A 26821-nucleotide genomic window follows, 5' to 3' on the forward strand; every position below is an offset into this window, starting at 1 on the left:
TTTTTTTTTTGTGTCTGTTACCACTTTTTCTCAGCTCTCACTGAACCGATTTCTTTCAATGATACGTCAAAAGATCACAAATCGTATCTAGTCGAAGACATTACCCTCAAAAATTGAAAAAATTTCCCTCGTTCCCCGTAAATGGGGGAAACCTCCAAAAAAATTACAAATTTAAAAATCGCTAATTTTCGAAATTTTTTCAATTTTTATTACTAAAAACTGCCGTAACTTTTTCAAAAATGAATATATCAATATAATTTTTTTTTTAATAGATGTTTGATGTCTTTACCTATCATTTGGTATATTTTTTTTATAAATTTAACCCTTAACCAGCCCACAGGGGGGGATTCAAAGTGACAACTTTTTTATCTTAACTTTTGAAAGTGTTCCGGAAATACTGACACTTTTATATATATCTTAAATTAAAGCTAATGTAATATACTTTATTATGGAAAAAAAAAATTTCAGACTTTATTTTGTCTTCACGACGAAAATGGCTACCTTATGCTAATTTTGTGTTAAAATTCTCGATTTTATGTTTTACATTTTAACTTTAATATGTTATTAACTTTTTGAAAAATGTATGGATCAATACAATTTTTTTATAAGAAATAATATTTATATACTTCTTAAAAGTTATGGCAATAAATTCATTTTTTTTTTTATTATAAACTTTCACTTAAAAGGACTAAACAAAGAAGGTTAAATATTATTACTTTTAATATATTAAAAATCAATAACAATAATAATTTTAAAACAATTCAATACAACAATTATATAATATATAATTTTATATTATATTTTTGAATGTAAGAGTAACTAATCTGGATATAATTTAGGAAATAGTTAATGTTGCTTTTGTAATTATTCACTAATTTCTTAGAATTAAACACTATGTACTGATTTATATCGAAGCATTTCTTGTGATAGTGATTTTAATCACTGTCAGATATCATCAATAATTGTCCCAACTATGCCACGTCCACACTGTGCTACTTTTTTTCCTAACAAAATAATGTGTTGAACAATGAAACTTGCAGGAAAGCCATTGATCAGCGAATCAGAATAAAAAAAACTAATCAAAATTAATACAGTTTTAATTTTAAAGTTATTTCATGCTTAAAACGTTGAATAACTGGTTTATGAAAGTTACTAAATCCAATAATTATATTAATTTTTGAGTTTTTTGGGAGGGTTAGGGGTCAATTTTTTTAAAATTGATATATAAGATACAATTTTAAAAAAATCTCTTATTATGAATATGATATTATTTTCTATATATAAATACTTTCGTAAATAATAAGCCCGCTGTGCCTAAACTTTATTTTGTTTATTCAATGATAAGCATTGTAAACTTTAAGTGATATAATAAATCGTACTAAAAATTATATTAATTAAATTCTTAGTGGTTTTTAGTTCTACTTCTCTTTTTTCATAATTTCATAATCAATTATTATTTATTACAAATAACTATTACAGTTATTTAATGTATCAAAATTTGAAACAACGAAATGTGACGTTTGGGTATTATTTTTAAAAGAAAAAGTATGTAACATGTAAAACAGCCAATTATTAGCACCTAATTTTTATAATTTCAAATTGTATACATGTTGTTGTTAAAAAAAAAAATTAAATCGTAACTTGTTAAAAATTTTTTATAACTCCCTTTTATTTTTTAAAATTTTGGTTATTTTTGAACTAATTTATATTCGCTTTGCTGTGACAATAGAGTGAATAAAAGCGTTTTCAATTTTTGTTTTTATTCAACATTTTACAAAAATGTACATAATTTTATTAGAACATAAATAACATTATTCAAGCACAGAATAATATTTATATAAAGACTAAATGTCTATTAATAAAATACAGTTTTATAAGTGTAAAATTTTAACTTTTAAAACAGTTTTTTTAAATCTAGCACACTGTGAGTTGGTAATACCAATACTTAAGTATTGGTGATATTTTATTAAATAATTATTTATTCTAAAAGATGCCATACCAAGTTAAAGGTAAAGACTATTTACTGCAGATTTGTTGATTAATAGTTTTTATTGTATAATATATAAATCTTACCTGAACTCATGTTTATACTTTTATAGATAGGTTTTTTTTTCTCATTGGTAAAAAATAAAAATTATATCATAATAAATTGTTTTAAAAAGCAACTGATATTCATGTAATTTTAATTAGATTATACTAATTTTTGCAGTTTAACTTTTATAAATTATTTTAATTTAAATTATATAATTTAGGAGAGTACCATCAAATATTTTTAATTAAATAAACTAACCTACAAATAATAATAGAATACATAGAAGAATAATGTAAAAACACAAATAGTAATAATGACTTTTCATATATTTACATTATTTTTTAATAATTTGAAATCTACTATAGATATCAATTAAAGTCAAACATCAGATAAATAATAATATTAATAAAACTATTTTACAAAACTAATACAGATTAAACTATTTTACAAAACTAATACAGATTAAACTAGGTAAAACTACTAATAACCCTAATTTTAATAATTAAATTTTTCGAGTAAGTTGTGAATCATAAAGTGTAAACGGGGATAATATATAATAACAGGCATTATTCACGATCAATAATAAAAACATGGATAAAAAATTTAAATAACTATTAATTTTACTTAAATAATATAAAATAAAGCTACATGAACCAAAGTACAAAATAAAAAATAATTTAATATATTTTATGGAATTAATTAAATAAACTATTGTTATAGTTCATATTAATTATTATAAATAAGAAGACTAAAATAATATTAAAAAAAGTAATACAACTAACATCAAATTTAAAACAATTTTATATAAAAGATGTTTGAAAATGTCAAATAAGTATAATTTGATTGATAATTTTTGAGGGAAGATTACACCAACAACAAAATGTAATACTCATTTAATATAACAAATAATTACAGCTCCAATATAAAAAATCAACGATTTTAAATATTAAATCAAGATTTTATGGTAAAAACTCCATTTCTCTTTCAATTCCAACAAATTTAAGTTGTTCAGTTGGCCCGTATCTATAAAAAATTTAAATATTATAATACTTCCAATATATAAATTAATTGATAATAATTTACCTATAGTCAAAGAAAAGTTCTTCACCAGGTTGAATAGGACGTTTTGCAAAAATGCCAATTCTATGATCACCATTAACCATCATTACTTTAGCATAACAATTAGGATTAATTGAATGATTTGCAAAACGAATTTTGTTACCTTTTCTAGTAGCATCCACTACATAATCTAAAAAAAATTAAACATTTTTTTTATTAAATATGTCAACATATTCATGGATTATTTTAATATTGAGAATAGTAAGATGTTTTGAAAAACTTATTGAAATAAGATCAATTATTGCTTTTAGAAAATAAAAATTCATTATTTGGAATTTTCATATAGTAGATAATTGAATAATAGAAGATAATTTTTACAATAACACATTTTACTCGTACAATTTATATAATTATGTGATAATACCTTTACTGACAGTAAATACTAGGGTACATTTTATAGATTAAAATATAATGATAATAAGAATCTAGTGAATGATATTGGGGATAGTTAAGAGAACTATTTTTGAGACAAAGAGTAAAATTAGTAGCAAAATAAGGAAATAAATATATAAAATAATAAAAGTTACAAAAATTTGATTTCTTCAGGCTATCTTTACTTAAAATATTATAATTTTTTTTTTTTTGTAGATTAAAAAATTACAAATTACATTTGTAATAGTGGAAATGTAATTTGAATAATTTAAAGTATTAAGAAAATTATAGAAAATAAATATAGTTTAAAAAAACACGCTTTTAAAGCACATCGAAAAAGTTAAAAATAAGTTAGAACAATAATGAACAAAAAATACTAGTATTATTGTGATAAAAGCGTCGGGCGCTCAATATACAAAAAATATGACACAAAGCACCCACACTTTTATCACAATAATACCAGTATTTTCGTTCATTATTGTTCCAAGCTTATTTTTAAAATTATTTTTAACTTTTTAGTTTGATGTACTTTAAAACCGTGTTTTTTTAAACTATATTTATTTTTTATTTTTTAGTTTCATACTATGATAGTAGTTACTATCAATATCATGATTGTAACGAGTAAAGGGAAATCAGGGTTCGATTCAGGGGAGGGAGTATGAGAAACGGCTACCACATCCAAGGAAAGTAGCAGGCGCGTAAATTACCCACTCCCAGAACATGGAGGTAGTGACGAAAAATGATGACACGGGAATCATCCCCCGTAATCGGAATGAATACACTTTATATCTCTTAATGAGAATAAAGCATGTTAATATATAAATTTTAATAGTAATTAGAATATATATATATATATATATATACAAGTAAAGCGACTTAAGTACGTAAACGTATCATGCACTAGGTATAGCCTTGTTTTGTTGGCGGGGGGAACGTTATACCTAAGGTATAAACGGCTGCAACGGCGGTAGGAATATATAAATATATATACGTAAGGAGCAATACATGCGGGTGGTATTCATCAGTCAAAATAAAAATTTGTTTATAAATATATATAATTAATGTCACGCACGCGTGTACAGGTACAAAAAGCAAAAATATAAAATTATACAGGATTAGTGTTCCCGGTGATTGGTGAGCGGGGTGGGGTGAATGCGTTACGACGTCTAGTCTAGACGACGAGATATGCGAGAATAATAACATGTGCCACGTGGAAAGTTACAAACACAAATCACACATACAAGTGAAACTAATATAAGTATGTTAAAAAGAAGTGTTTTTATATTAGAACCATGTTATAAAGAATAAAAAATGTCAAAGATAAATAAAAAATAAAATAAACAGAAATATACACTATACCATGGTTTAAATTGAATAAGAAACTACACATGTATTTATCATACACTTTTCCACGTCTATCTGCTTCATCTTGAGTAATTATTTCTCCACAATATTCTGATATAAATTCATTTTTTTGTGCAGAATCTTTCAAGAAAATACCCCAACCAGCAACATCCGAAGGTGCCATCAATAGATGTTTACCTAAATTTGCACAATAAAATAATTACATATAATACTATTTTCTCTATGAATAATCATCAATTCTTACGTAAACCCCTTTGAACGCTAACATTTTTGCATGTAATATTTTCTATGTTAAACTGATCTGCACCACAAGTCAAACATAGATCAGGATCACATTCACGAACAGCCAAATAGCAAGGACATTGTTTGGTGTTACATTGAGCTCGACATCGACATCCAGGAAATCTATTTTGACCTAGTCAACAGTTAAAAGTATTAATTGAGAATTCACAAACATCACACTATAGCTTAAGTTACTTACAGTCTGAACTACATTTACAAAATTTTTCACAAAAGTTTTGGGCCATGACACAAGGACAAGAAGAGTCACAACCTTGATTAGGTGGATGAGAACATGGTGTATAATTGTATAGGTGATTTGAAGCAGAATCTCTCTTCAACTGAACTTTACGACAATGAGTTTGCCATAACCTCAACTTCTTTTTCTTTTTTCTTGGCGGTGTTAATTCACTAATTGCTTCTTCCACAGTTACATCATCATTTTCATTTTGAGCAAATTCATATACTTGCTGACATGTTTTTGTTAACATCATTTGAGCAATGGCACAATAATTATTGAGAAATGTCCTTCGAAGAGCACGAAAAATAGATTGGTCTGATCCTGTCCAAACTTGCTTATCTTCTGTCCTCATTCGTGGTAACAAGGAAAATGATGTTTTAGTAGAAAATGGATCTTCCATATCTAATTCACCATCTGTTGTAAAATAGTTTTTATACATTTGATATATGTTTAATTGTTTGATATTAGTTATTACCTTTGCTACTGTCTCTACTATCTTCAGAACTAGCATCATTACCCCAATCAGAGCTATCTTTTTTTGATAGCTTAATTGAATTTGCAGGTTTATCACATGTATCATTTTGATTTGATAACTCGGAAGTATTACAAATAGACCCTGACTGTTGAACATCTCTAATACTTTCATCATCTCTATCTGCTTGTTTTTGTTTTTCTGCTTTATTTTCAGCTATTGCAGCTAATGCTTTGATTTCAGCAATTGCTGCTAATTTTTCTTTCATTCCATCCTAAAATTAGAAATAATTTATTATTAAGAAATCTGTGTTGATTTTAATCATATTTTAATATAACTATCTCACAAGTAACATGTAACATTCAGGGCTGCAATGATTTGTAAAAGGTTTTAACAATGGTCCTTTTAAGCCTATAGGTAAATTTGTTCCAGAATCATGCTCTTTCAGTTCTGTAAAATCCAAAAGTATTTTTTTAACAATATTTAGAAATTATAATTACATGATTAAATACATTTATGATATTACAAAATAGAAATTAATTAAAGTATGAGTTGTTTATTTTTAATAGCATAAGAAAAATAGCATAACTAAAAAAAAAAAACAAATTTTACAAGAGACAAAATAAAATAGAAAATTCTTTAGTAATTAATTAATAATAAATTTTTTGCAAAATTCTCTAGAAGAAACTAGTTAAATAAAATTAATAAATTTAGGTGATATCTAAAACAATTATTTTTTTAATTTACTTGTAATGAAGCATATAATAATATTTAATAATGAAAAAAAAAATTATTTCAACTAGAAACTAATATGAATTAGATAAAAAAATTTAATATTTCAATATCTTACTATGTAGAAAACAATCATATTTATAACAACGCCGACAAAATAAATTGAAAAATGAATGTATTGTTTGTTCTTTTGGCACTGATTCAGCAGTTGGTCCATCTATATTAGGAGTACACTGAGATGGTTGAGCATTTGGATCAGTACATGATGTTAATTCTATGTATCTAATAATAAAATATATTATTAATCAACCTATGATAATTTACCCATTGTACACTTACTTTTCTTTAAAATCTTCAGGAGAACCTTTATCTGGAAATGCCGCTGACATGGCTTCAAAAATTGCCATACTTGGAAATGGTCGTTCTTCTTTACAACTTTTGGTAGACTTTGGTGATTGACAAACTTGATCTTTATTTTCTTTGTCTTCTTGCTGAATATTTAAAAAAAGTTAATGTTTTAAAATAAAGATTATAACAAAAAAAAATTAATATAATGCAAACCTTTACCTGAAATGGTAATAGTGCATGAACTAAATCAACAAATACTTGATCATCTAAAAAATTTGATGCATCATCATCATGAACTTTATTGTCATAATTTTTTAAAAGTTCTTCAATAAAAGAACCATCTTGGTCTAGAACTTCATCACCCATATAGGGAATATTATGTAATACAGTTTCATCTTCTACCTATGTAAAATTTCTAATGTTCAATAATTTTGACATGGTTTGAAAATTAAAGTATAAAAAAAAATATGTTACCCTCAAAAAATTAATATAATATAAATGTTAATAAAAAGCTTAAATATTTTTAATAATAATAATTATTATTACTAAAATTATAATTTTAATATATTAAAAATAATTTTTATTATTACTTTGAAACATACAATAAAAAAATGTTTATACAAATTTTATATATTTATGCATAATATGAGGCACTTCATTAATTTAATGTCATCCTATAAAAAAAATTTTTTTCATCACTATAATGGAATAGAATAGCTTTTTTCATTAAATATTATAATAATATTAAAATAAATGTACAATAAAACATGTTTTACATAATTTTATAATCAAATTAGTTATTTTATAAACAATAGTATATTTTTCATTCATTTAATTTTTATTCATTTTAAAAGATGCAATTACATAAATAATATTATATAATTTAAAATAAAAAAATGTGTGTAGTTAATTTAAAATAAATCTATAAAGAAACTATTTTATAGAAATCAATAAATATTAATATTTTGAAAAATTGTACACTAATGGTAAGTATGTTTTCTTAACAATGTACTTGGAACATTTTTTCAGTTAAATTAAAATAATAAAAATTATAATGATATATTACCATAAAATTTGATTGAATGGGGGCCCATATATACATTGTTGGAATGGGTGCAACAGCATTGACAATTTTTATTGGTACACTCATATTATCTTCACCAACTCCATCAATTTTAACTATTTCAGAACGTTTAGATCTTGATACAGTTTCAGTATAAGGTCGACACTCCCAAATAGCTTTTTTAGATTGCAATCGTTTAAGCTCTTCAGATTTTTTTTCTAAAATTTAGCCAAATTATTGTCAAAGAATATAATTTAAGCATAACTTGGTAACTAACAACTTACCATTTAAAATTTTCATATTGTTGATACAAGCCAATACATTATCATCATCTTTTTTTGTTTTTTTAGCTTGTAGTAACCTAAAATACTCAGCTTTAACTCGTTTTTTCCAATCTGCATTGTTTTTTGCTTTCTTTTCAGACATTTTTGCCTGGTTTGGATAGACAAAAAAATTATATATAACTATGTTATCACACGTCACAGTTAAAAATTAATATTCACTTCATTTTTTATTTATATAAACCACAACAGTAAGTTTTATACAAAACTTATAATTTAGTTAAATTATTTAGGTACTGTAATATTTTTAAAACTTTTACTTTTAGACATTTAAAATAGAGAATTTAATAATGTATAAACAAACTTTTTATTAAATCGTTTCTTCCGTTTTATAAAATTGGATCGTATTAGATCAAATGCTTAATGTTTATCATTTATTGTTCTTTGAACGTCTTCGTTTTTAACATCATGTTCGTAACGACCGCGTAAAAATTATACATAACCTATAATTATTGTAACCGACTAATGACCGTATATCAGTCTTACATTTTTTTGAGATAAACGGTTAAATTTATTAGGAATAATAATCACTTGTAGAATTTTTTAATATTGTTAAGATCAGCAAAATTAAAATAGTGAAGTTATTCAACTGGAAATAAAATGTTAATTTAAACTATAAAAAAAAGTAAACTAATTAATACAATTTATTTATTTGCTATACACAATTTGCATGAGTGATAGAAATATTTTATTTTATTTCCAAATAATATGAAAAATATTAGGGTACGTTAGTAAATATGAATTAACTTATTATAATTGCTCATACGATGTAAAATTTCTCTGTTTTAATATACTTAAAATATAAAATTATGATAAAATGAGAGTTGTTAAATGTTTCCTTTTAACCACGGTTTAATATTTAATATCAAATGAACTTAAAAATTAACATATTTGAGTTAAGTCAAAAGTTTAAGTAAAAACATAGTATATAAATAGTTTAATATCCTAAATAATTTTAAGATTAATTATAATAATAAGGTTTATCAAACCAAAGTATTAAAAAAGTTTTAAGATTGATATGCATTATTGAGATGTTTTATATCAAAATCTTAAAATATTATTTTAATTTAGAAAAATTATATTTTCTGCACCTCTTTTTTTTTGACTCTTCGGTCTTAAAAAAAGGTTCATTTTTCAAAAATCTTACGCATCCCAAATATTTCTTTTTAGTTGCTTATGTTAAAATTTTAGAAAACAACATTGTTTATTTTTACTAAATAAATTATTAAAATAAAAATAATTTTTAACATAATTTAAAAATTTTCATATTTTAAGTTATTAATAATAATATACATATTACTAGTAACATACATAATATATTCTTATATTGGATATATTATGAAAACTGGTACTATTCCTTAATAAAGTAAATGTACCGGTTTTAGCTATTATACTAGTAACCACAAATTAAGCTTTTTTATTTCAGAAATATTTTTGAAAATTATATGGACAAAAATTCTCATAATCCCATGTTAATAAAAATGAATTTGTTTCAAAAAATAACTAACTTGATCTATAGATAAATATCAAGAAGGCACAATTGATATTACGGTGGCCATAACTGGTACACTTAATTTACTGTATAATTTCTTAACTAATGTACATTTTGTCAACTTGAATTAAAAGTTTCAATCAAAATTTTTTTTTTTGCGAATTCTCATTAAACTGATAGTAAACTATGAACGTAATTATATTGAGAAAATATTCTTAACAGTACAATATTTTTCTTATGACATAAAATTTCACTTACTGAATAATGTAGTGTCCGCTTAATGATAACTTTCAAAACTTACGTAGTTCAACTGGATAGCAATATTTAGACCTCAAAAAAAAATCCTACTAGTACCCTAAATAATCAGTTAAGTGTATTTTAGTTTAAAATGGTTAAAAATAGTCATGCCTAAACCAGGAACAGTTGCCTACCTCAAAGTATGAGTCAATAATATCCTCAAATTGAATTTGCCTAAAAAAAATTATTATTAAAAATTTGACTTGAGTTTTAAAATTTTCTTTAATAATTTGATTAAAAAAGTATCATTTATTATTAATTTCAAATATTTTGATTATTCCATAATATTGTGTTTATTGTAATAATTTGTAATTTATTGTTAATATCAATTGCAAATTAGCAAATTTTAATCAAGATTTTACAAAGATTACATTTTGTTTTTTATCCAGTACTTCATTTATATATTTATACACTTTAATTATAATTTAGTAAAAGTTATTTTGCAATAAAGTTTAATTTTGAATGTCTCATAAATTATACTAAATTGAAAATAATTTCCAAAGTTAATAATTAGTTTTTTTTATTTAATGTTTAATTAAAAAGATTACAGTTAATCCTATAAACTGTATTATAGTTAATTATTATTGATAATATTCTATTGTTTGTAATTAAAATTACTGATAATATAATAGAATATAACATGCATTATCAAGTGTAAAGCATATAAACTACTGGATTTTTTACACTATCGTTAAAAGTCACCAACAAAAATGGTTTACCTACTGTATAAGCTTTGTAACAATCAACGGGACTAATTTTTAGTTATAAAATTATTGGTTACTCATTTAAAAATTAATTTCGGCGCACCTGGTTAAAATCAAATAAAGTTTTTATTTAATTATTTTCCCATAGTATTAATTTAAGTTTACTACTTTTTTTATTGCATATTAATATTTAATCATACATAAATATATATATAGGTAGGTGATCAGTAAGTAAGGAAACGGGTTTCTATTATACTCATTATTGAAACAATTGGCATGTTTCCTTACTTACTAAACATCTAAATATTATGTATTAATATTTACAATGAAAAGTATTTTAGTAAATACTTTTTATTTTTAAACAAGTCAATCAATTCAAATTCACTAAATTTAGTCGTATTTTATATTCGTATTTATATCTAAATTTAATGTGTTTATATAACCAATGAACACTTTCTTGTCTGCATAATACTTATTAGTATTATTATATACGAAGTGTAATTTTACTTTTGCACTCTCCTTATTGAAATAAATTATTTTAAAATTAACATTACGCTAATAATTTTCTGTAAATAAATTAACATGTATTGCTCATGTAAATTAATTTTTATTGTAGTCTTTGGTAGTTTATTTAATACATTTAGTTTACATGGAGTATCATGAATAGTAACATATTTGAGGAAATCGTTCATCGAAAAACTAACAATACCTTTGGCAGAAACATTAGTGCAGCCCATTACGTATGCATTTTGTAACCCATAAGTAGACAACAGTACGTATTACAAAACGTAAAATATTCAGAATTGCTTAGCAAGGCATTATAGTATGAATATATTATTAATAATAAGTATGGCGCCCAAAATATCAACCAATATCAAAATGTTGAGTTTTTTATTAAACGTATGACTTCGATTGTAAGTGTTATCGTTTGACTCCACGTTAACAATGGAAATGTTTCGGTAACTATCTGTTTCTTCTGTTACTTTGTTTTCATTAATTATACTAATTGTGCTTGATGAATTGTCAGGCAATTCGTTCTGAGACGGCACATAAAGGTGTTGTGGAACTACGTGTTGCCGCAAAGTGAGATCCCAATCCGGAATATCCGAACACTGACGTATACTCATGTGTCTGCGTGAGAAATTATACTCTTTCAAACTTAAATGACAATTGACGACAAAACTTCTGCCGGTGCAATCTTTATTATCATAAAGAATAATACAATTCCAATCTTCCACCGCGACAGCATCGATGTCTGGAACGTTCATTAGAAAAGGTACGTCTTGAATACATTGACTCGATTTTGGAATAAAATCGCAGATCATGGAATCTTGGTCGAGTTTTGCTTTCCAAAAACATATTTCTATGTGAGTAAGATTACCGTCAATCACAGCTATCAAAATTAATTGTAGAATAACGCAGACCCAAAAAAACCTCATGATAAACGGCCGAATATCTAATATGATATTGACGTACTTTGGCGCTTTGATTAGATTATTACTTGATAATCAAAACAAATAGTAATAAAATTATTCATTATGATAAAATAATATAACATTTTTTACTACATTCCAGTAAACTGAGCTCAGCTGGATTTTTTTTTTAATTTATCTGTCAATATTAGTAAATGAAATGTATAAATTGATCGTAATATTATTGAAAAAGTAATAAACTTTAAACGTTTTAAAACTTACTCAACGTTATCTTAAAAATTAAAATATATTTCTAACAATAAAAATTTATTTAACGAAACATGTTACTGCAAAACTGAGGAAACGATTATGTAACTTAATATTATTGCAATAAATGACTGCTACTGCACTAGATATCTAATAGTAGAACGGTCGTTTCCGCTAACATGATTTGCTTTTACTGTGCTACATAATAGTAGATAATGGTATTTGTATTAATAAAATAATGATAATAACATGTGTTCTAATCGAGCTCTTTTAAACTCATGCTTATCATACCTCTTTTAGTTTTCTGTTTAGGTGCCAAAGTACATCTCAAAAATTTAATACTCGTTACATTACCATAATGCAAAACTTATCGTGTTTTGTATAGTCTTCAAATTGCTAGTCAGATATAAGTTAGATATCATTTAACTTATCCATGTTATTTATTTATTTTTACATATAATGTATGCCTGACGTTCAATAACAAAAGGACTAAATAGAAAGGAACCTAAAATATTTCACTTAGTTTTAAATAAATAGTCAATTTTAAACTTAATTTATTTTAATATAACTGAAAACTTTCACATGATTCGAATTAAAATTTTAATAAATTAAAATGATGAATATTGTGAAAACAAACAAGATACAAAAATATATGAGTACAATTTAAAATATTACAATAATTATTTGAAATCATAAATTAATTATTCCAAGTTTATAGTAAATATTTTATCAACATTCTCTGGAGATGATTTCTTCATTTTTACAGACCAATTTTCTTTACTTACTACTTGCATTTTTCTTAACTTATTGTTGTAAATGATATACCATATCATTCCTATTATTGTACAAATGACTGTTTCGAGGTAGTAACCATCTACAGAAACAGCACATGTTTTATCACTGGAATCGCAGTCCTATTTAACATAACAAACATTTATAAAAACGGAACTATAATATTTTATTTTATTTTGTAAATTTCTAAATATTTTTATTAAATTTCTAAATAATTTAGCTGAAATAACATAAAATATGAGTGAATATATAAAGTATATTCCATGTGATTTTTACCTAGCATATTGAAAAAACATACTTATTTGACATTAAATTACCAAAAAAAACAAAATTAGCTAATTTTACGCTGCTTAACAATTCTCATTATTTGCTTGTAGTTTGAATATTTTTTAATCGACTTGAACATTTTTTTTAATCCTACTTAATTATCCAAATAACACGTAGAAAAAAATGTATGTAGTTAATNCATATTACAATACATTTTTTTCTACGTGTTATTTGGATAACAACACGTAGAAAAAAATGTATGTAGTTAATGTTAGTAGAATTTTTTTAGAAAGCCTTTAAAATGATTTATTGACTGAAATTTGTTGTATTTGTAAAAATAACATTTTTAACGAAAATGTAAGTAAAAATTAAGTTACAAATAGAACCAATACTATATAAGCGGTTTTCATTTAAGTTTATGAACACATTATATGAATATAAAAATGTCATGGATTTACTTGATGATTTAAACGTTTACAATTCCATACAACCCCAAAATCTAAACACGTGAAATATAAAATTTGGGGTTGTCTTATAATTTTTACCACTACTGTAATCTATAGCTGAAAATACACATGTTGATCAATTTTTATTTATTGAAAACTCTACTTTTAAATTTTGTTTGATTATTATTAATTTCAAATTGCTCTACTTTTAAGGAACTCCGGCAGGTACAAGTGTTAATTGTTAGCCAATCAATCATACCCAACGATGCAGTTGCTGTCCAAGTCAAACCCAAGTTAGATATTGTATTCAATAACGTCATGTATGTTCCTCCGAATTGAGGATCACTAATTCTTGAGAAAAATCCCATTATAGCGACAAACATGTAGTACATGAGTAACTATAAAGTAAAAAGTAAGAGTAAGTAAAAAATAATAATACAAATAATAACATTATTATAATATGAATAATTAATAAAACTTTAATTGTCAAAAATAATTTTATTTTGTTTATCATTATTACCACAATTATATTTTCACTGAAAAGAATAAGGTAATATTAAATAGCAAATAATAACTTTTTTTTTGAATAATTTACCTCTTGATACAGCATTATAAGTCCAAACAGTATATAATAAATAAAGGAACCCCCGTAGTTTCCTTGTGTAATGAATTTTGGTGTGTAGTAGACCAATAAAACTGTAAACAACCCACTAAATAACCTGTAATAAAATTATGCTTAGTCAATAAGATAACCCAAAGTTTTTTAGTTTCAAACAATAAAAATATGCATTATTTTTCTTTAATAAAATCATCAAATAACTTTCCAAACTTACCTGAATGGAAAAGCATTTAAAAGTGCACTCATTGGTTTTGGACCAGAAGTATACTTAGTCACTACTAGCGGTAATATAATTTTAAACGGGTAAAGTGCAATAGAAACAATTAAAAAATTATCCTTAGGTAGTCCAGCCTCCAATAATTTTAAACTCGTTACGTAATCCGTGGCAGCAAATGCAATCTTTACATAAAAAGAATAAATAGTTTAAATTAGTGTTTAAGTAGCTTCTATTTCGTAAAAATAAAAATAGAAGTTTTAATTTTACTCGATATGTCAGCAAAGCAAAAATTAATATGCGTATATTTGGTAATTTTATAATACGCCAGAGCAATGAATAAGTCTGAATTATACTATGTTCTGGTTCATTTTCACCTATTTTAGATGAATTTTGATTTTCTTTTTCGAATAGACCGACCAGTGAAGTTATTATCATAAATGCAATTCCCCAAAAATAAATGGAACCTGAATTATGCAAAAAAAAAAAGTATCCATAATAGTGATATATCTGTAAACATATTTTGCATATTTTTTTTTTTAATTGTAATAACAATTTTTAATTTGAATTTAATAAAATTTTCATTTATATTTCTATTATAACATGCGTTTTAATGATAACACAATAAAAATTATGTACATATTTTTTTTATTAGTCTCTCAGATCTATTTCAAGTATATCTGACAAAGCTTATAACTTTTGATTGAACTATTATTTTATTGGTTGNTATAGTAAATATTTTATCAACATTCTCTGGAGATGATTTCTTCATTTTTACAGACCAATTTTCTTTACTTACTACTTGCATTTTTCTTAACTTATTGTTGTAAATGATATACCATATCATTCCTATTATTGTACAAATGACTGTTTCGAGGTAGTAGCCATCTACAGAAACAGCACATGTTTTATCACTGGAATCGCAGTCCTATTTAACATAATAAACATTTATAAAAACAAAACTATAATGTTTTATTTTATTTTGTAAATTTCTAAATATCTATATTACGTTTCTAAATAATTTAGTTGAAATAACATAAAATATGAGTGAATATATAAAGTATATTCCATGTGATTTTTACCTAGCATATTGAAAAAACATACTTATTTGACATTAAATTACCAAAAAAAACAAAATTAGCTAATTTTACGCTGCTTAACAATTCTCATTATTTGCTTGTAGTTTGAATATTTTTTAATCGACTTGAACATTTTTTTTAATCCTACTTAATTATCCAAATAACACGTAGAAAAAAATGTATGTAGTTAATGTTAGTAGAATTTTTTTAGAAAGCCTTTAAAATGATTTATTGACTGAAATTTGTTGTATTTGTAAAAATAACATTTTTAACGAAAATGTAAGTAAAAATTAAGTTACAAATAGAACCAATACTATATAAGCGGTTTTCATTTAAGTTTATGAACACATTATATGAATATAAAAATGTCATGGATTTACTTGATGATTTAAACGTTTACAATTCCATACAACCCCAAAATCTAAACACGTGAAATATAAAATTTGGGGTTGTCTTATAATTTTTACCACTACTGTAATCTATAGCTGAAAATACACATGTTGATCAATTTTTATTTATTGAAAACTCTACTTTTAAATTTTGTTTGATTATTATTAATTTCAAATTGCTCTACTTTTAAGGAACTCCGGCAGGTACAAGTGTTAATTGTTAGCCAATCAATCATACCCAACGATGCAGTTGCTGTCCAAGTCAAACCCAAGTTAGATATTGTATTCAATAACGTCATGTATGTTCCTCCGAATTGAGGATCACTAATTCTTGAGAAAAATCCCATTATAGCGACAAACATGTAGTACATGAGTAACTATAAAGTAAAAAGTAAGAGTAAGTAAAAAATAATAATACAAATAATAACATTATTATAATATAAATAATTAATAAAACTTTAATTGTCAAAAATAATTTTATTTTGTTTATCATTATTACCACAATTATATTTTCACTGAAAAGAATAAGGTAATATTAAATAGCAAATAATAACTTTTTTTTTGAATAATTTACCTCTTGATACAGCATTATAAGTCCAAACAGTATATAATAAATAAAGGAACCCCCGTAGTTTCCTTGTGTAATGAATTTTGGTGTGTAGTAGACCAATAAAACTGTAAACAACCCACTAAATAACCTGTAATAAAATTATGCTTAGTCAATAAGATAACCCAAAGTTTTTTAGTTTCAAACAATAAAAATATGCATTATTTTTCTTTAATAAAATCATCAAATAACTTTCCAAACTTACCTGAATGGAAAAGCATTTAAAAGTGCACTCATTGGTTTTGGACCAGAAGTATACTTAGTCACTACTAGCGGTAATATAATTTTAAACGGGTAAAGTGCAATAGAAACAATTAAAAAATTATCCTTAGGTAGTCCAGCCTCCAATAATTTTAAACTCGTTACGTAATCCGTGGCAGCAAATGCAATCTTTACATAAAAAGAATAAATAGTTTAAATTAGTGTTTAAGTAGCTTCTATTTCGTAAAAATAAAAATAGAAGTTTTAATTTTACTCGATATGTCAGCAAAGCAAAAATTAATATGCGTATATTTGGTAATTTTATAATACGCCAGAGCAATGAATAAGTCTGAATTATACTATGTTCTGGTTCATTTTCACCTATTTTAGATGAATTTTGATTTTCTTTTTCGAATAGACCGACCAGTGAAGTTATTATCATAAATGCAATTCCCCAAAAATAAATGGAACCTGAATTATGCAAAAAAAAAAAGTATCCATAATAGTGATATATCTGTAAACATATTTTGCATATTTTTTTTTTTTAATTGTAATAACAATTTTTAATTGTAATAACAATTTTTAATTTGAATTTAATAAAATTTTCATTTATATTTCTATTATAACATGCGTTTTAATGATAACACAATAAAAATTATGTACATATTTTTTTTATTAGTCTCTCAGATCTATTTCAAGTATATCTGACAAAGCTTATAACTTTTGATTGAACTATTATTTTATTGGTTGTGTTAAAATTATTTTTTATTTCTTATTCGAATATTTTTTTTATTATTATTTATCGTTAATAAAAATTTTTGGTATACAGAAACATTTTACACTCGTTCCATACCCCTTTTATATATTAAAATACTTATAACTTCATAAGTACTTGTCCTAAAATTATCAATGACCCAACAAAAATTTTGCAAGAACAGAACTAAAAATACCTATTTTGAAAGTTTGCAGAAAAAAAATATATACATGCTTTAAATTTGTCTATAAGGCAATAAATATGATTAAAAATCTAACACAATGGGGACGTGGCATAGTTGGGTCTTATATAGATTTAATCTGATAGTGATTAAAATCACTATCATAAAAAATGCTTTGATGTAAATCAGTAGATAGTATTTAATTCTAAGAAATTGGTGAATAATTACAAAAGCAACATCAACTTCTAATTCCTTATTTATATCCTGATTAGTAATTCTTAGATTTATAAATATAATATATATTTTTTTATTATATACTATATCATTTTTATAATTAATTGATTTCAAATTATTATTGATTTTGATTTTTAATATGTTAAAATTAATCATTTTTAGCCTACTTTTTTTTGTCCTTTAAAATTAAAGTTTATAATAAAAAAAAAATGAATTTATTTCCATAACTTTTTGCTCAACTTGCAAGTTTGAAATTGCCATCATTAAGTAGAACAAAATTGCACTCTGTATATTCAATATTATAACATTTATATATTTGGATCACTATATTTTCAAATTTTTATGACTTTTACATAAGATGACAGATTTTTCTATTCTCCTCTTAAAATAATGGATTAATCTTTTAAAGTTGTTTTTTGGAAGGTTTATAATAAAAAAAAACGGTAGCACAGTATGAACGTGGCATAGTTGGGACAAGTATAGATGATATCTAACAGTGATTAAAATCACTATCATTAGAAACGCTTCAATGGAAATCTGTAGATAGTGTTTAATTTTAAGAGATTGATAGATTATTTCAAAAGCAACCATAACTCTTATTCCCTTAATTTTATCCCGATTTATAATTATAATATATGAATACATAATAATTATAGTAATTAAATTTAGTATGAAATAGATATTCAATAATATAATATTGTAATTTTTACGGAGATATTATAAAAATAAAAAAGAGTTGTATATTCATATACTTTTAACGCGTATACAAATTTAAAGGAATTTATGCAATACTTTTTAATNTTATAAAAATTTAAAGGGATTGATGCAATACTATTTAATAAAAAAATGTTACTTATGAATAAATACACTAAACCACAAGGAACTTTCATCAGAAACAAAAATATACTTTTCTAAATCAACTTTTCGCGATGTTTTCAAATGTGCAATTAAACTTTTTCTATTACTTCTAAGTTTTAATATTATTTCTTATTATTAAAAAATAAGTATTTACATATAAAAAAAAATAATTAAGAACAAAAAAAATTGTATTAAATTAATACTGATTTTGATTTTTAATATGTTAAAGGTAATCATTTTGAACCTATNGTATAAAAAAAAATAATTTAGAACAAAAAATTATTTCTTTAAATTAATACTGATTTTAATTATTAATATGTTAAAAATAAGGAAAATTACATATTTAACCTATTTTTTTAATCATTTAAAGTTGATTTTTGTGAATTTATATAATAAAAAAAAAATGTATTTATTTTACCATAACTTTTAGCTCAATTTTCAAGTTTGAAATTGACATCATTAAATAGAAAATTTTATGAAAATTAAAAAAATTGTATCGTTAAGAATAATATGCAGTTAGGAAGTTTTATAATTACTATTTATAGAAAATTTATCAAAGTAGATCAATATTTTTTTGCATTTTTATCGTAATAGACAACTTAAATAGAAATTATAGTAATCATTACTAATTAACTTTTGGTATAAAAAAGATTCTAAAATTGTAATATACAGAACTGAATTAATTTTAATGATTTACTTTAACTAAAAAAACCATTAAAAAAAAATTGTTTAAAAGATCTACTCAATTGAGCGTATTATAAAATTTGATTATAATTGTAAAAATCCATTTTTAAATTCAGGTGAAACTAAAAATTATTTTTTTTTTAGATTAATGATTTATATAGCAACATGTTACCAACAAATGTGGAATATGATAGTCTAGTAGTAGTACACAAATAGAGTAAAAAAATTATTTAATTACAAAGTAAAATTATTTACTTTTGTAGTTTAATACTATTATCATATCAAATCTAATTCGACAATAAATACTTTAAAAATATCAGAAATGAATAATTATAATTATTTCTATGGATATAGCTGTATAAGCTACTTTATATTTGATTAAGGGATTTTTTTTCAATTTTTGAGCGTAATATCTCCAACTAAATACGAATTGTAATCATTTGACGTATCGTTGAAAAAAGTAGGTGTATGAGGGTTGGAAAAATAAATCGCAGCCACAAAAAAAAACTCTATAATAAAATAATATTAACATGAATAAGAAATTTCTTCTCATGAAGGAAGACTACAGTGATAGGATCTTTGATATTTATTGAAGTTATTGAATCTAAATGAGATAAAAATCAAATGACTTGAAATTTTTTTTCAAACTTTTTTAAATAGGAAGATTCGAACCTGGTACCCTAACCATGAAAGACACAAGTGTCATCGATTCTGCAACTGTTCGTCACTTTCGTCAGTTGATAAAATTGGCAATTTATGCTAATTCAAATTTTAAAATTACTTTTTCGAATTAAAAAAATAAAAAAATTTGAATAAGTTTAACTTTTTATGTCTTATGAACTTTATTCTATGTCAATTAAAATATTTAATAATCATAAAAATTAATATATTCCCCTTTATTTTAAAATATAATAATAATATACAAAACCCCGAATTTCAACACAAAAATAGCATATTTTTTAATACGGTAGCCATTTTCACCCAGAAGAATATCTATATTTCAAATTATTTTTTTCATAGTAAAGTAAATAATATAAGCTTTAATTTAAGATTAAATAAAAGTGTCAATATTTCCGGAACATTTTCAAAAATTAAATTTAAAAAGCTTATCTTGTGTGTAAAAATTGGTTTATTAAATTTCACCTGTGGGCAGGTTTAGAGTCATATTTTCAAAAAATTTATAACAAATAAAAGAAAAATATCTAGGGTTCCAATATAAAAAAAAATTCATTTGATTTGTTCATTTTTCAAAAAGTTATGGCAGTTTTAAATATTAAAATATTTCATGTTAAACTGATTTTTACATAAAAATTACATTTTCGTTAATTCGACGGTCATTTTCCTATAGAAGAAAAGGTGTCTGAACAAATTTTTTTTTTTGATCTTATAGTTTTTATTGTAAGCTTTAATTTAACAAATGTTTAAAGGACGCAGTATTTCCGGAACATTTTCAAAAGTTAAGTTGAAAAAATAGAATTTCGTAAAAAACTTTGCTATTTTGAATCCCCTCTTATAGAGGTATAGAGTCAAATTTTCAAAAATATTATATCAAATAAAAGGGAATTACTTAAGGTTTCAATATAAAAAAAAATTATGGTGATTTGTTAATTCTTTAAAAAGTTATGGAAGTTTTAAGAAAAAAAAGTGAAAAAAATAACGAAATTTACCGATTTTAAAAATTGTAATTTTTTTTAAGATTTCCTCTATTTACGGAGAACGGGAGATTTTTTTTTCAATTTTTATGGGTAATGCCTTCAACTTGATACGATTTGTAATCTTTTGACGTATGTTGAAAGAAATCGGCCCAGTGAGAGCTGAGAAATAGTGGCAACTGATACAAAAAAAAACACATTTTAAAATTAATATCTTCTCAGCTTCGCATCGAAGCTAAAAAAATCAACAAAATGATAATTATGTTAAAAGTTATAATCTTTGTCAATTAGATTTAAAACATTCTGTACATAATTTTATTTATAAATCTCTTTATAATTATTTAAAATTTCCTTCAAGTGTTAAAAATACCCCACTAATTCGGCATAAATGTGAATAAGTAATTATGTTGTTTAAATTTTTTAATAAAATATTTATATAAATTATTCGTTTATGTGAGTAAACTAATAAATAGTATTTTATTTTCATTTTTAAGTCTTTTAGCTTACATTTTATAACCATAAAGCAATTATATCATTTTTTTTCAAGTAGATTTGCTAGTTCTAAAACGATAAAATAATGGTTATAAATATGCAATTTTAGTATTTCCAAAGCCTATAAATGCTTGTATATAGTTATCTCAGTATATTTATCAGGGGTAATTGTAAACGGAATAAAAAACCTACTAAATTAAAATTTATCGATAGATCATATTTTTGTAATACTTATCTTTAACTTTATGAGAAAATATATTTTATAGATCCGTTTAGAAAGACTTGAAATGAATATTAAATAAAAAATTATAGATACAGTTGTCAGGAAATTTTTTTAATACCTCATTTTTTATTTTACGTTTTTATAATAAGCACAAAATTTTAAACCAATGTATTTTATGAATGAAAATAAGTTTGTGTTATAATATTATACAACTACAATTATATTTGTGTATTTGGATTAAAATATCAAACTTGTTTACAATTCGCTTTATTATGATTAAATAGATTAACTGATAGACAGCACATTCAAAAACAATATAGAAAACTCTAAGTATTAAATAGAACAGACCATCAATTTTAAAACTAATTCATTTTCTACTTTATTACTAAAAATATCATATTTTAAGACAGATAAAAACCATTTAGTAAAATTAAATTTTTTGTTAAAAGTTAAGCTAATGTTAATGCCTTTCGAAAACCAAGTTTGCATATGCAGTTCCATAAAACTTTATTTTTGGGTAAAATAATTCCTAATTATAAATTAAAGCTATTTAATTATATATTTAAACACTGTACGTTTAAACAACATATTATAATCTTTAAATAAAAAAAAAATACTTTTCATTGATACCACACCACCTTTTGCAGGCGTACTTCGCAAGTAATTGTTACCAAAACTTTCTGAATCTAAAAGTATCGGTAATACATAACCTAGTAGAATTCCAACTGCTTGGCCTGATGAATTACATGTTGACGCATAACCAACATTTTCTCTGTTGAAATAATATTATTGTTACTAAAAAATAAACCCGTAAAAATGACAAGTGAAATAAAATGAAATATATGACCATACTTTTTTAGCATTGTAAGAGCCCAACCGTCAACAGCAATATCTTGAGTAGCCGCAAGAAAGTTAGCAAAGAAAAACACAATTACAATCAATTGAATATTAGGCTTCTCTTTGTACATCCAATCGTTAAAATTTGCAGCCGTATAAATGAGAATTACTCCTATAAGTTAGTTTATCGTATTTATAACATATAATAACAATAGTTTATTAAATAATAATAATAAAATTTTAACTCTCACATATATTTACAACAAAATACTTCGTTTATCTTTTTTTACATACCTAATAAAAATTGAACGGGTAAAAGCCATGATTTTCTTCTGCCAATTTTTTTAATGAACCACGTATCGACTATGGGAGCCCATAATAGTTTCAAACTGAATGGCCAAGCAGAAGTACTAAATAAAGCCTGAAATAAAGAATTTGGATTAAATATTATGTATAATATTATATTAAATTATATTTATTTAGTAAGAATAGTTGATTAACATTTGTTGAATATTTTTGCTATAACATCGATAAAAGAAAACTAATGATATTGTATAATTTGTATTTGGATTTATATTTACTGAACTTAAAACTTAAAACACAATGATTAACCTGGTAGCATTTTAAAATTCAGTAAAAAATATTTTATACAAAATAGATAGCTTAAAACTGGTTTTTCACAAAGATGTTAGTAGGTGACCCCTATCTCTAAGTCTTAAATCATACAATTTAATATAGTAGACAATTTTTTCTCTAAGTTAATAACAAACTAAAAAACAAATTCTAATTTAGATTTTGTTACCTGATCTGTGTATGATACTTTTTGATTTTGAAGAATTAATGGAATTGCAAATGATAATCCCATCGGTATACCTTGAAGCATATATAATAGTAACAATAAGAATATATTTTTCCATTCTCCTTTTAAATTTGGTTTGACTAGTTTTGGTTTATCAGAGTCTTCCATATTAATAGTTTTATATCATTGTTATTCTAAATGAAAAAAGATTTACTTTAATAGTTTTCATCTCACATCGACAAAAATTTGTGGGCCAATTTTTTCTTTAATTTTTATCATTAAAAGTAATACGTATAAAAGTTATAAATATGTTTATGTTAAATATTATTTAATTAAAACTTAGTGCCTTTAGTTTCAATTAAATAGATTAGTTTATATATATTAATAAGAAACTAAATCTTATTCCATTTAATTGAATAAATAAAAACATATATACCAAATTTTAAAAATATGACAACTAGAAAACTTTAATAAATTAGATTATGTTGATTCTTCAGACTTTCAAGCAATACTAAAAACATTAGTTGGATTACATTGGTGAACCTCCACTTAAACGAAATGGCCATGAGTTCATTGAAAGTAAACCATTCTAATTTCTTACTGCTAAATCATATATATATATATTAGCTGTTACTCCATGTATTACTAATGAAATTGATGAAACACTATTTGATAACAAATGATTTAAACAACAAAAACATTAACTCCATAACCAAATACTATTTTGTCAAAAATACGTTTTTAACAAACATATTGAAAAATATGTTTGATAATACAATATTTAAAAACTTAATTTCAAAGATGCTCTTGATAATAGTCGAAAATTTACCAAACTTTTAGAGGGGGGGATAGAATAAATCACCAGAGCCGCTCACAAGTTATAGCTCGCTCTACTTTCAAATACATTCTACCTTTCATAATGCTTATTCAAATTAATAATAGTATTAGTATATGATAATACAAACTGTATGTTGTCTTATCCTAGACACTGGGTTATATCAATATTTGACAAATCTAATAACTTTTTTTTTAATTTTAATGATGTTTCAAACAATATCCAATATTCAAACAGTAATTTTATATTTTTTGTTTAAAAATTTTTAGGGTGGCTAGATTACTCTTGATAATGCTCTTAATGTGTTGAACATCGACAAATAAATTGAATAGATAGAGGCGTAATAATTTTAATAAATTGATAAAGTAAGTCCTTCTTTCTTATTAATAAGGAAGCATATTTAATTCTTAAACTAAGTTATTAATAATTTTTTGATAGGTCATAAAGTCCATTGCGAAGAGATATCTTGGCCCTTATCACTGACCCTGAAAAACGCTATTTTAGAATCATACGAATATGAATACTTAATCTAACAATATTGTATAATTAATTTTTTTTCTATCGACAACTTGTGGCAATGGAAAATATTGATTATTAATCGCTCTATTAAACGTGCTAAGTAACTAGATCATATTTACTATTAATTTCATTACAATATTCAAAAATAATAATATAAAATAGTAAAAAAAAATTTACAGCCCGTAATATAAATTAGTTAACAAGGTATTGAAAAAGGTTAAATGTATTTACGTCTTACATCGACATCATGTTTGACGTCAGGGTTCTATTTTTTTTTTTTTAATTTTTAAACCTTAAAAATGTGTAAAACCAAATAATTCAGTCCTGATTTGTACAAGAATAATGTATTTTAACAAATATTTTGTAGTAAAGTAACATGATATAATTCTTTTATTTATTAACTGGAAAATATTCCAAATAAAATTAACTAATTAGTTATAAAGTTTTATTAATTTTGAGTTAAGTTATTATAATCATTAAGTCAACATTCTAAATATTTTAAATTTAAAATTGTTCTGAAATTATTAATATAAGTAATAGAAGAAAAAAAGCTGTTAACTATTATTGTCAATAATTATAAAAAAACATATGAATTATTTATTATAATTAAATTATTTGATCATAGTATACCTTTAACCATTTCTCATATTAAATATTTACCAGGAACAGTTATATTCATTTTCTACGTATTTATAAACTTCTTGTTTCAACTAAAGCCATTGATTAACTGTTTATTGAATATTATAAAATAATAGGTGAGATTGTTTAATCAGTAAATGTTAGATCGTATCACCCAAACATATTGTATAAAACGTTCTTAAAAAATAAAAAATAGATATTTAACTAGTCAAAATAAAGTACGTTTTAGGAAGACTAATAATCATTTTATGACCTTTCAAACATGTTATCATTTTAAGCGAACTCGTGCTTACATTTACCTCTAAATTTTCTCTGTATTAAAATGTATTTCATTACTGATCATTTACATTTCATTTTTAATATTTTTAGTACATATAAATATGTGGAAACAAACTCTTTAAAGGATTTCACTCAGATATTTTGTGCCTTTTGGCTTTTATGTAATAATTAATATGACGTAAAAATTTAAATAAACCGAAATATACCATAAGGGAAGAAGGTAACACTCGCCTCCACTTTAAATCCAGAAAAAATCTTATAAATCAGAGAAAATTTGATAAACGATGACCTAATGAAATAAAAAAGTAAATCATAATAAAAATGTTTATGTCCCAGAATTTCATTATAATATAAAAAATTTTAAATACTACTTCTATACTTTAGACTTGTAAAAGTTATTAACTACGACATTATTTTAATTTAACATTTATTCTTTTTATTAAACTGAAAAATGTTTAAATATTTAATTCTTCTATAAGTACTTTGTATATTATTAGCTTCGATGCGAAGCTGAGAAGGTATTGGTTTCACTAAGATGCGATTTTTTTTGTGTCTGTTACCACTTTTTCTCAGCTCTCACCGAACCGATTTCTTTCAATGATACGTCAAAAGATCACAAATCGTATCTAGTCAAAGACATTACCCTCAAAAATTGAAAAAATTTCCCTCGTTTTCTTTTTTAAAA

The 26821-nt window shown here is 23.7% G+C and overlaps 2 protein-coding genes and 1 long non-coding RNA gene across 17 annotated transcripts; 1 reads left to right on the forward strand and 2 right to left on the reverse strand.

The window, feature by feature from the left end:
- Positions 1 to 2549: 2549 nt before the first annotated feature.
- On the reverse strand, positions 2550 to 10133 carry LOC126895354 (histone-lysine N-methyltransferase E(z)). Of its 4 annotated transcripts, none has more exons than XM_050667126.1 (13): positions 10115 to 10133; positions 8308 to 8455; positions 8027 to 8241; positions 7180 to 7362; positions 6952 to 7103; positions 6731 to 6894; positions 6227 to 6330; positions 5884 to 6154; positions 5370 to 5822; positions 5133 to 5303; positions 4883 to 5065; positions 3116 to 3281; positions 2553 to 3055 (listed from the first exon to the last, which is right to left on the reverse strand). In XM_050667126.1, the coding sequence occupies exons 2-13, from the start codon at positions 8447 to 8449 to the stop codon at positions 2992 to 2994; spliced, it is 2268 nt and encodes a 755-aa protein (XP_050523083.1). In that variant the 5' UTR covers positions 8450 to 8455; positions 10115 to 10133; the 3' UTR covers positions 2553 to 2991. The 4 variants fall into 4 exon arrangements, with proteins under 4 accessions (XP_050523085.1, XP_050523086.1, XP_050523083.1 ...); XM_050667127.1 differs by lacking the exon at positions 10115 to 10133 and adding an exon at positions 8527 to 8650; XM_050667128.1 differs by lacking the exon at positions 10115 to 10133 and having other exon boundaries at positions 2550 to 3055; positions 5370 to 5810; positions 8308 to 8649.
- Positions 10134 to 13072: 2939 nt separating this feature from the next.
- LOC126895359 (acetyl-coenzyme A transporter 1-like) lies at positions 13073 to 26016 on the reverse strand. 11 transcript variants are annotated; one of them, XM_050667150.1, is made up of 11 exons: positions 25849 to 26014; positions 24301 to 24467; positions 23868 to 24058; positions 23360 to 23486; positions 23081 to 23237; positions 22846 to 23000; positions 17425 to 17621; positions 17155 to 17339; positions 16917 to 17040; positions 16528 to 16719; positions 13073 to 13450 (listed from the first exon to the last, which is right to left on the reverse strand). In XM_050667150.1, exons 3-11 carry the CDS (start codon positions 24030 to 24032, stop codon positions 13238 to 13240), a joined length of 1515 nt encoding a protein of 504 aa, XP_050523107.1. In that variant the 5' UTR covers positions 24033 to 24058; positions 24301 to 24467; positions 25849 to 26014; the 3' UTR covers positions 13073 to 13237. The 11 variants fall into 11 exon arrangements, with proteins under 11 accessions (XP_050523107.1, XP_050523110.1, XP_050523109.1 ...); XM_050667153.1 differs by lacking the exons at positions 16528 to 16719; positions 16917 to 17040; positions 17155 to 17339; positions 17425 to 17621; positions 24301 to 24467 and adding exons at positions 14248 to 14439; positions 14637 to 14760; positions 14875 to 15059; positions 15145 to 15341 and having other exon boundaries at positions 22867 to 23000; positions 25849 to 26016; XM_050667152.1 differs by lacking the exon at positions 24301 to 24467 and having other exon boundaries at positions 22867 to 23000; positions 25849 to 26016.
- On the forward strand, positions 14355 to 25327 carry LOC126895365 (uncharacterized). 2 transcript variants are annotated; one of them, XR_007701638.1, is made up of 3 exons: positions 14355 to 14459; positions 24969 to 25064; positions 25138 to 25327. It is a non-coding gene; the product is annotated as an uncharacterized LOC126895365 (long non-coding RNA). The 2 variants fall into 2 exon arrangements; XR_007701639.1 differs by lacking the exon at positions 14355 to 14459 and adding an exon at positions 16635 to 16739.
- Positions 26017 to 26821: the final 805 nt, after the last annotated feature.

Source organism: Daktulosphaira vitifoliae, unplaced genomic scaffold (assembly GCF_025091365.1).
Source record: "Daktulosphaira vitifoliae isolate Bord-2020 unplaced genomic scaffold, ASM2509136v1 Scaffold_1, whole genome shotgun sequence".
Lineage (NCBI taxonomy): Eukaryota > Metazoa > Arthropoda > Insecta > Hemiptera > Phylloxeridae > Daktulosphaira > Daktulosphaira vitifoliae.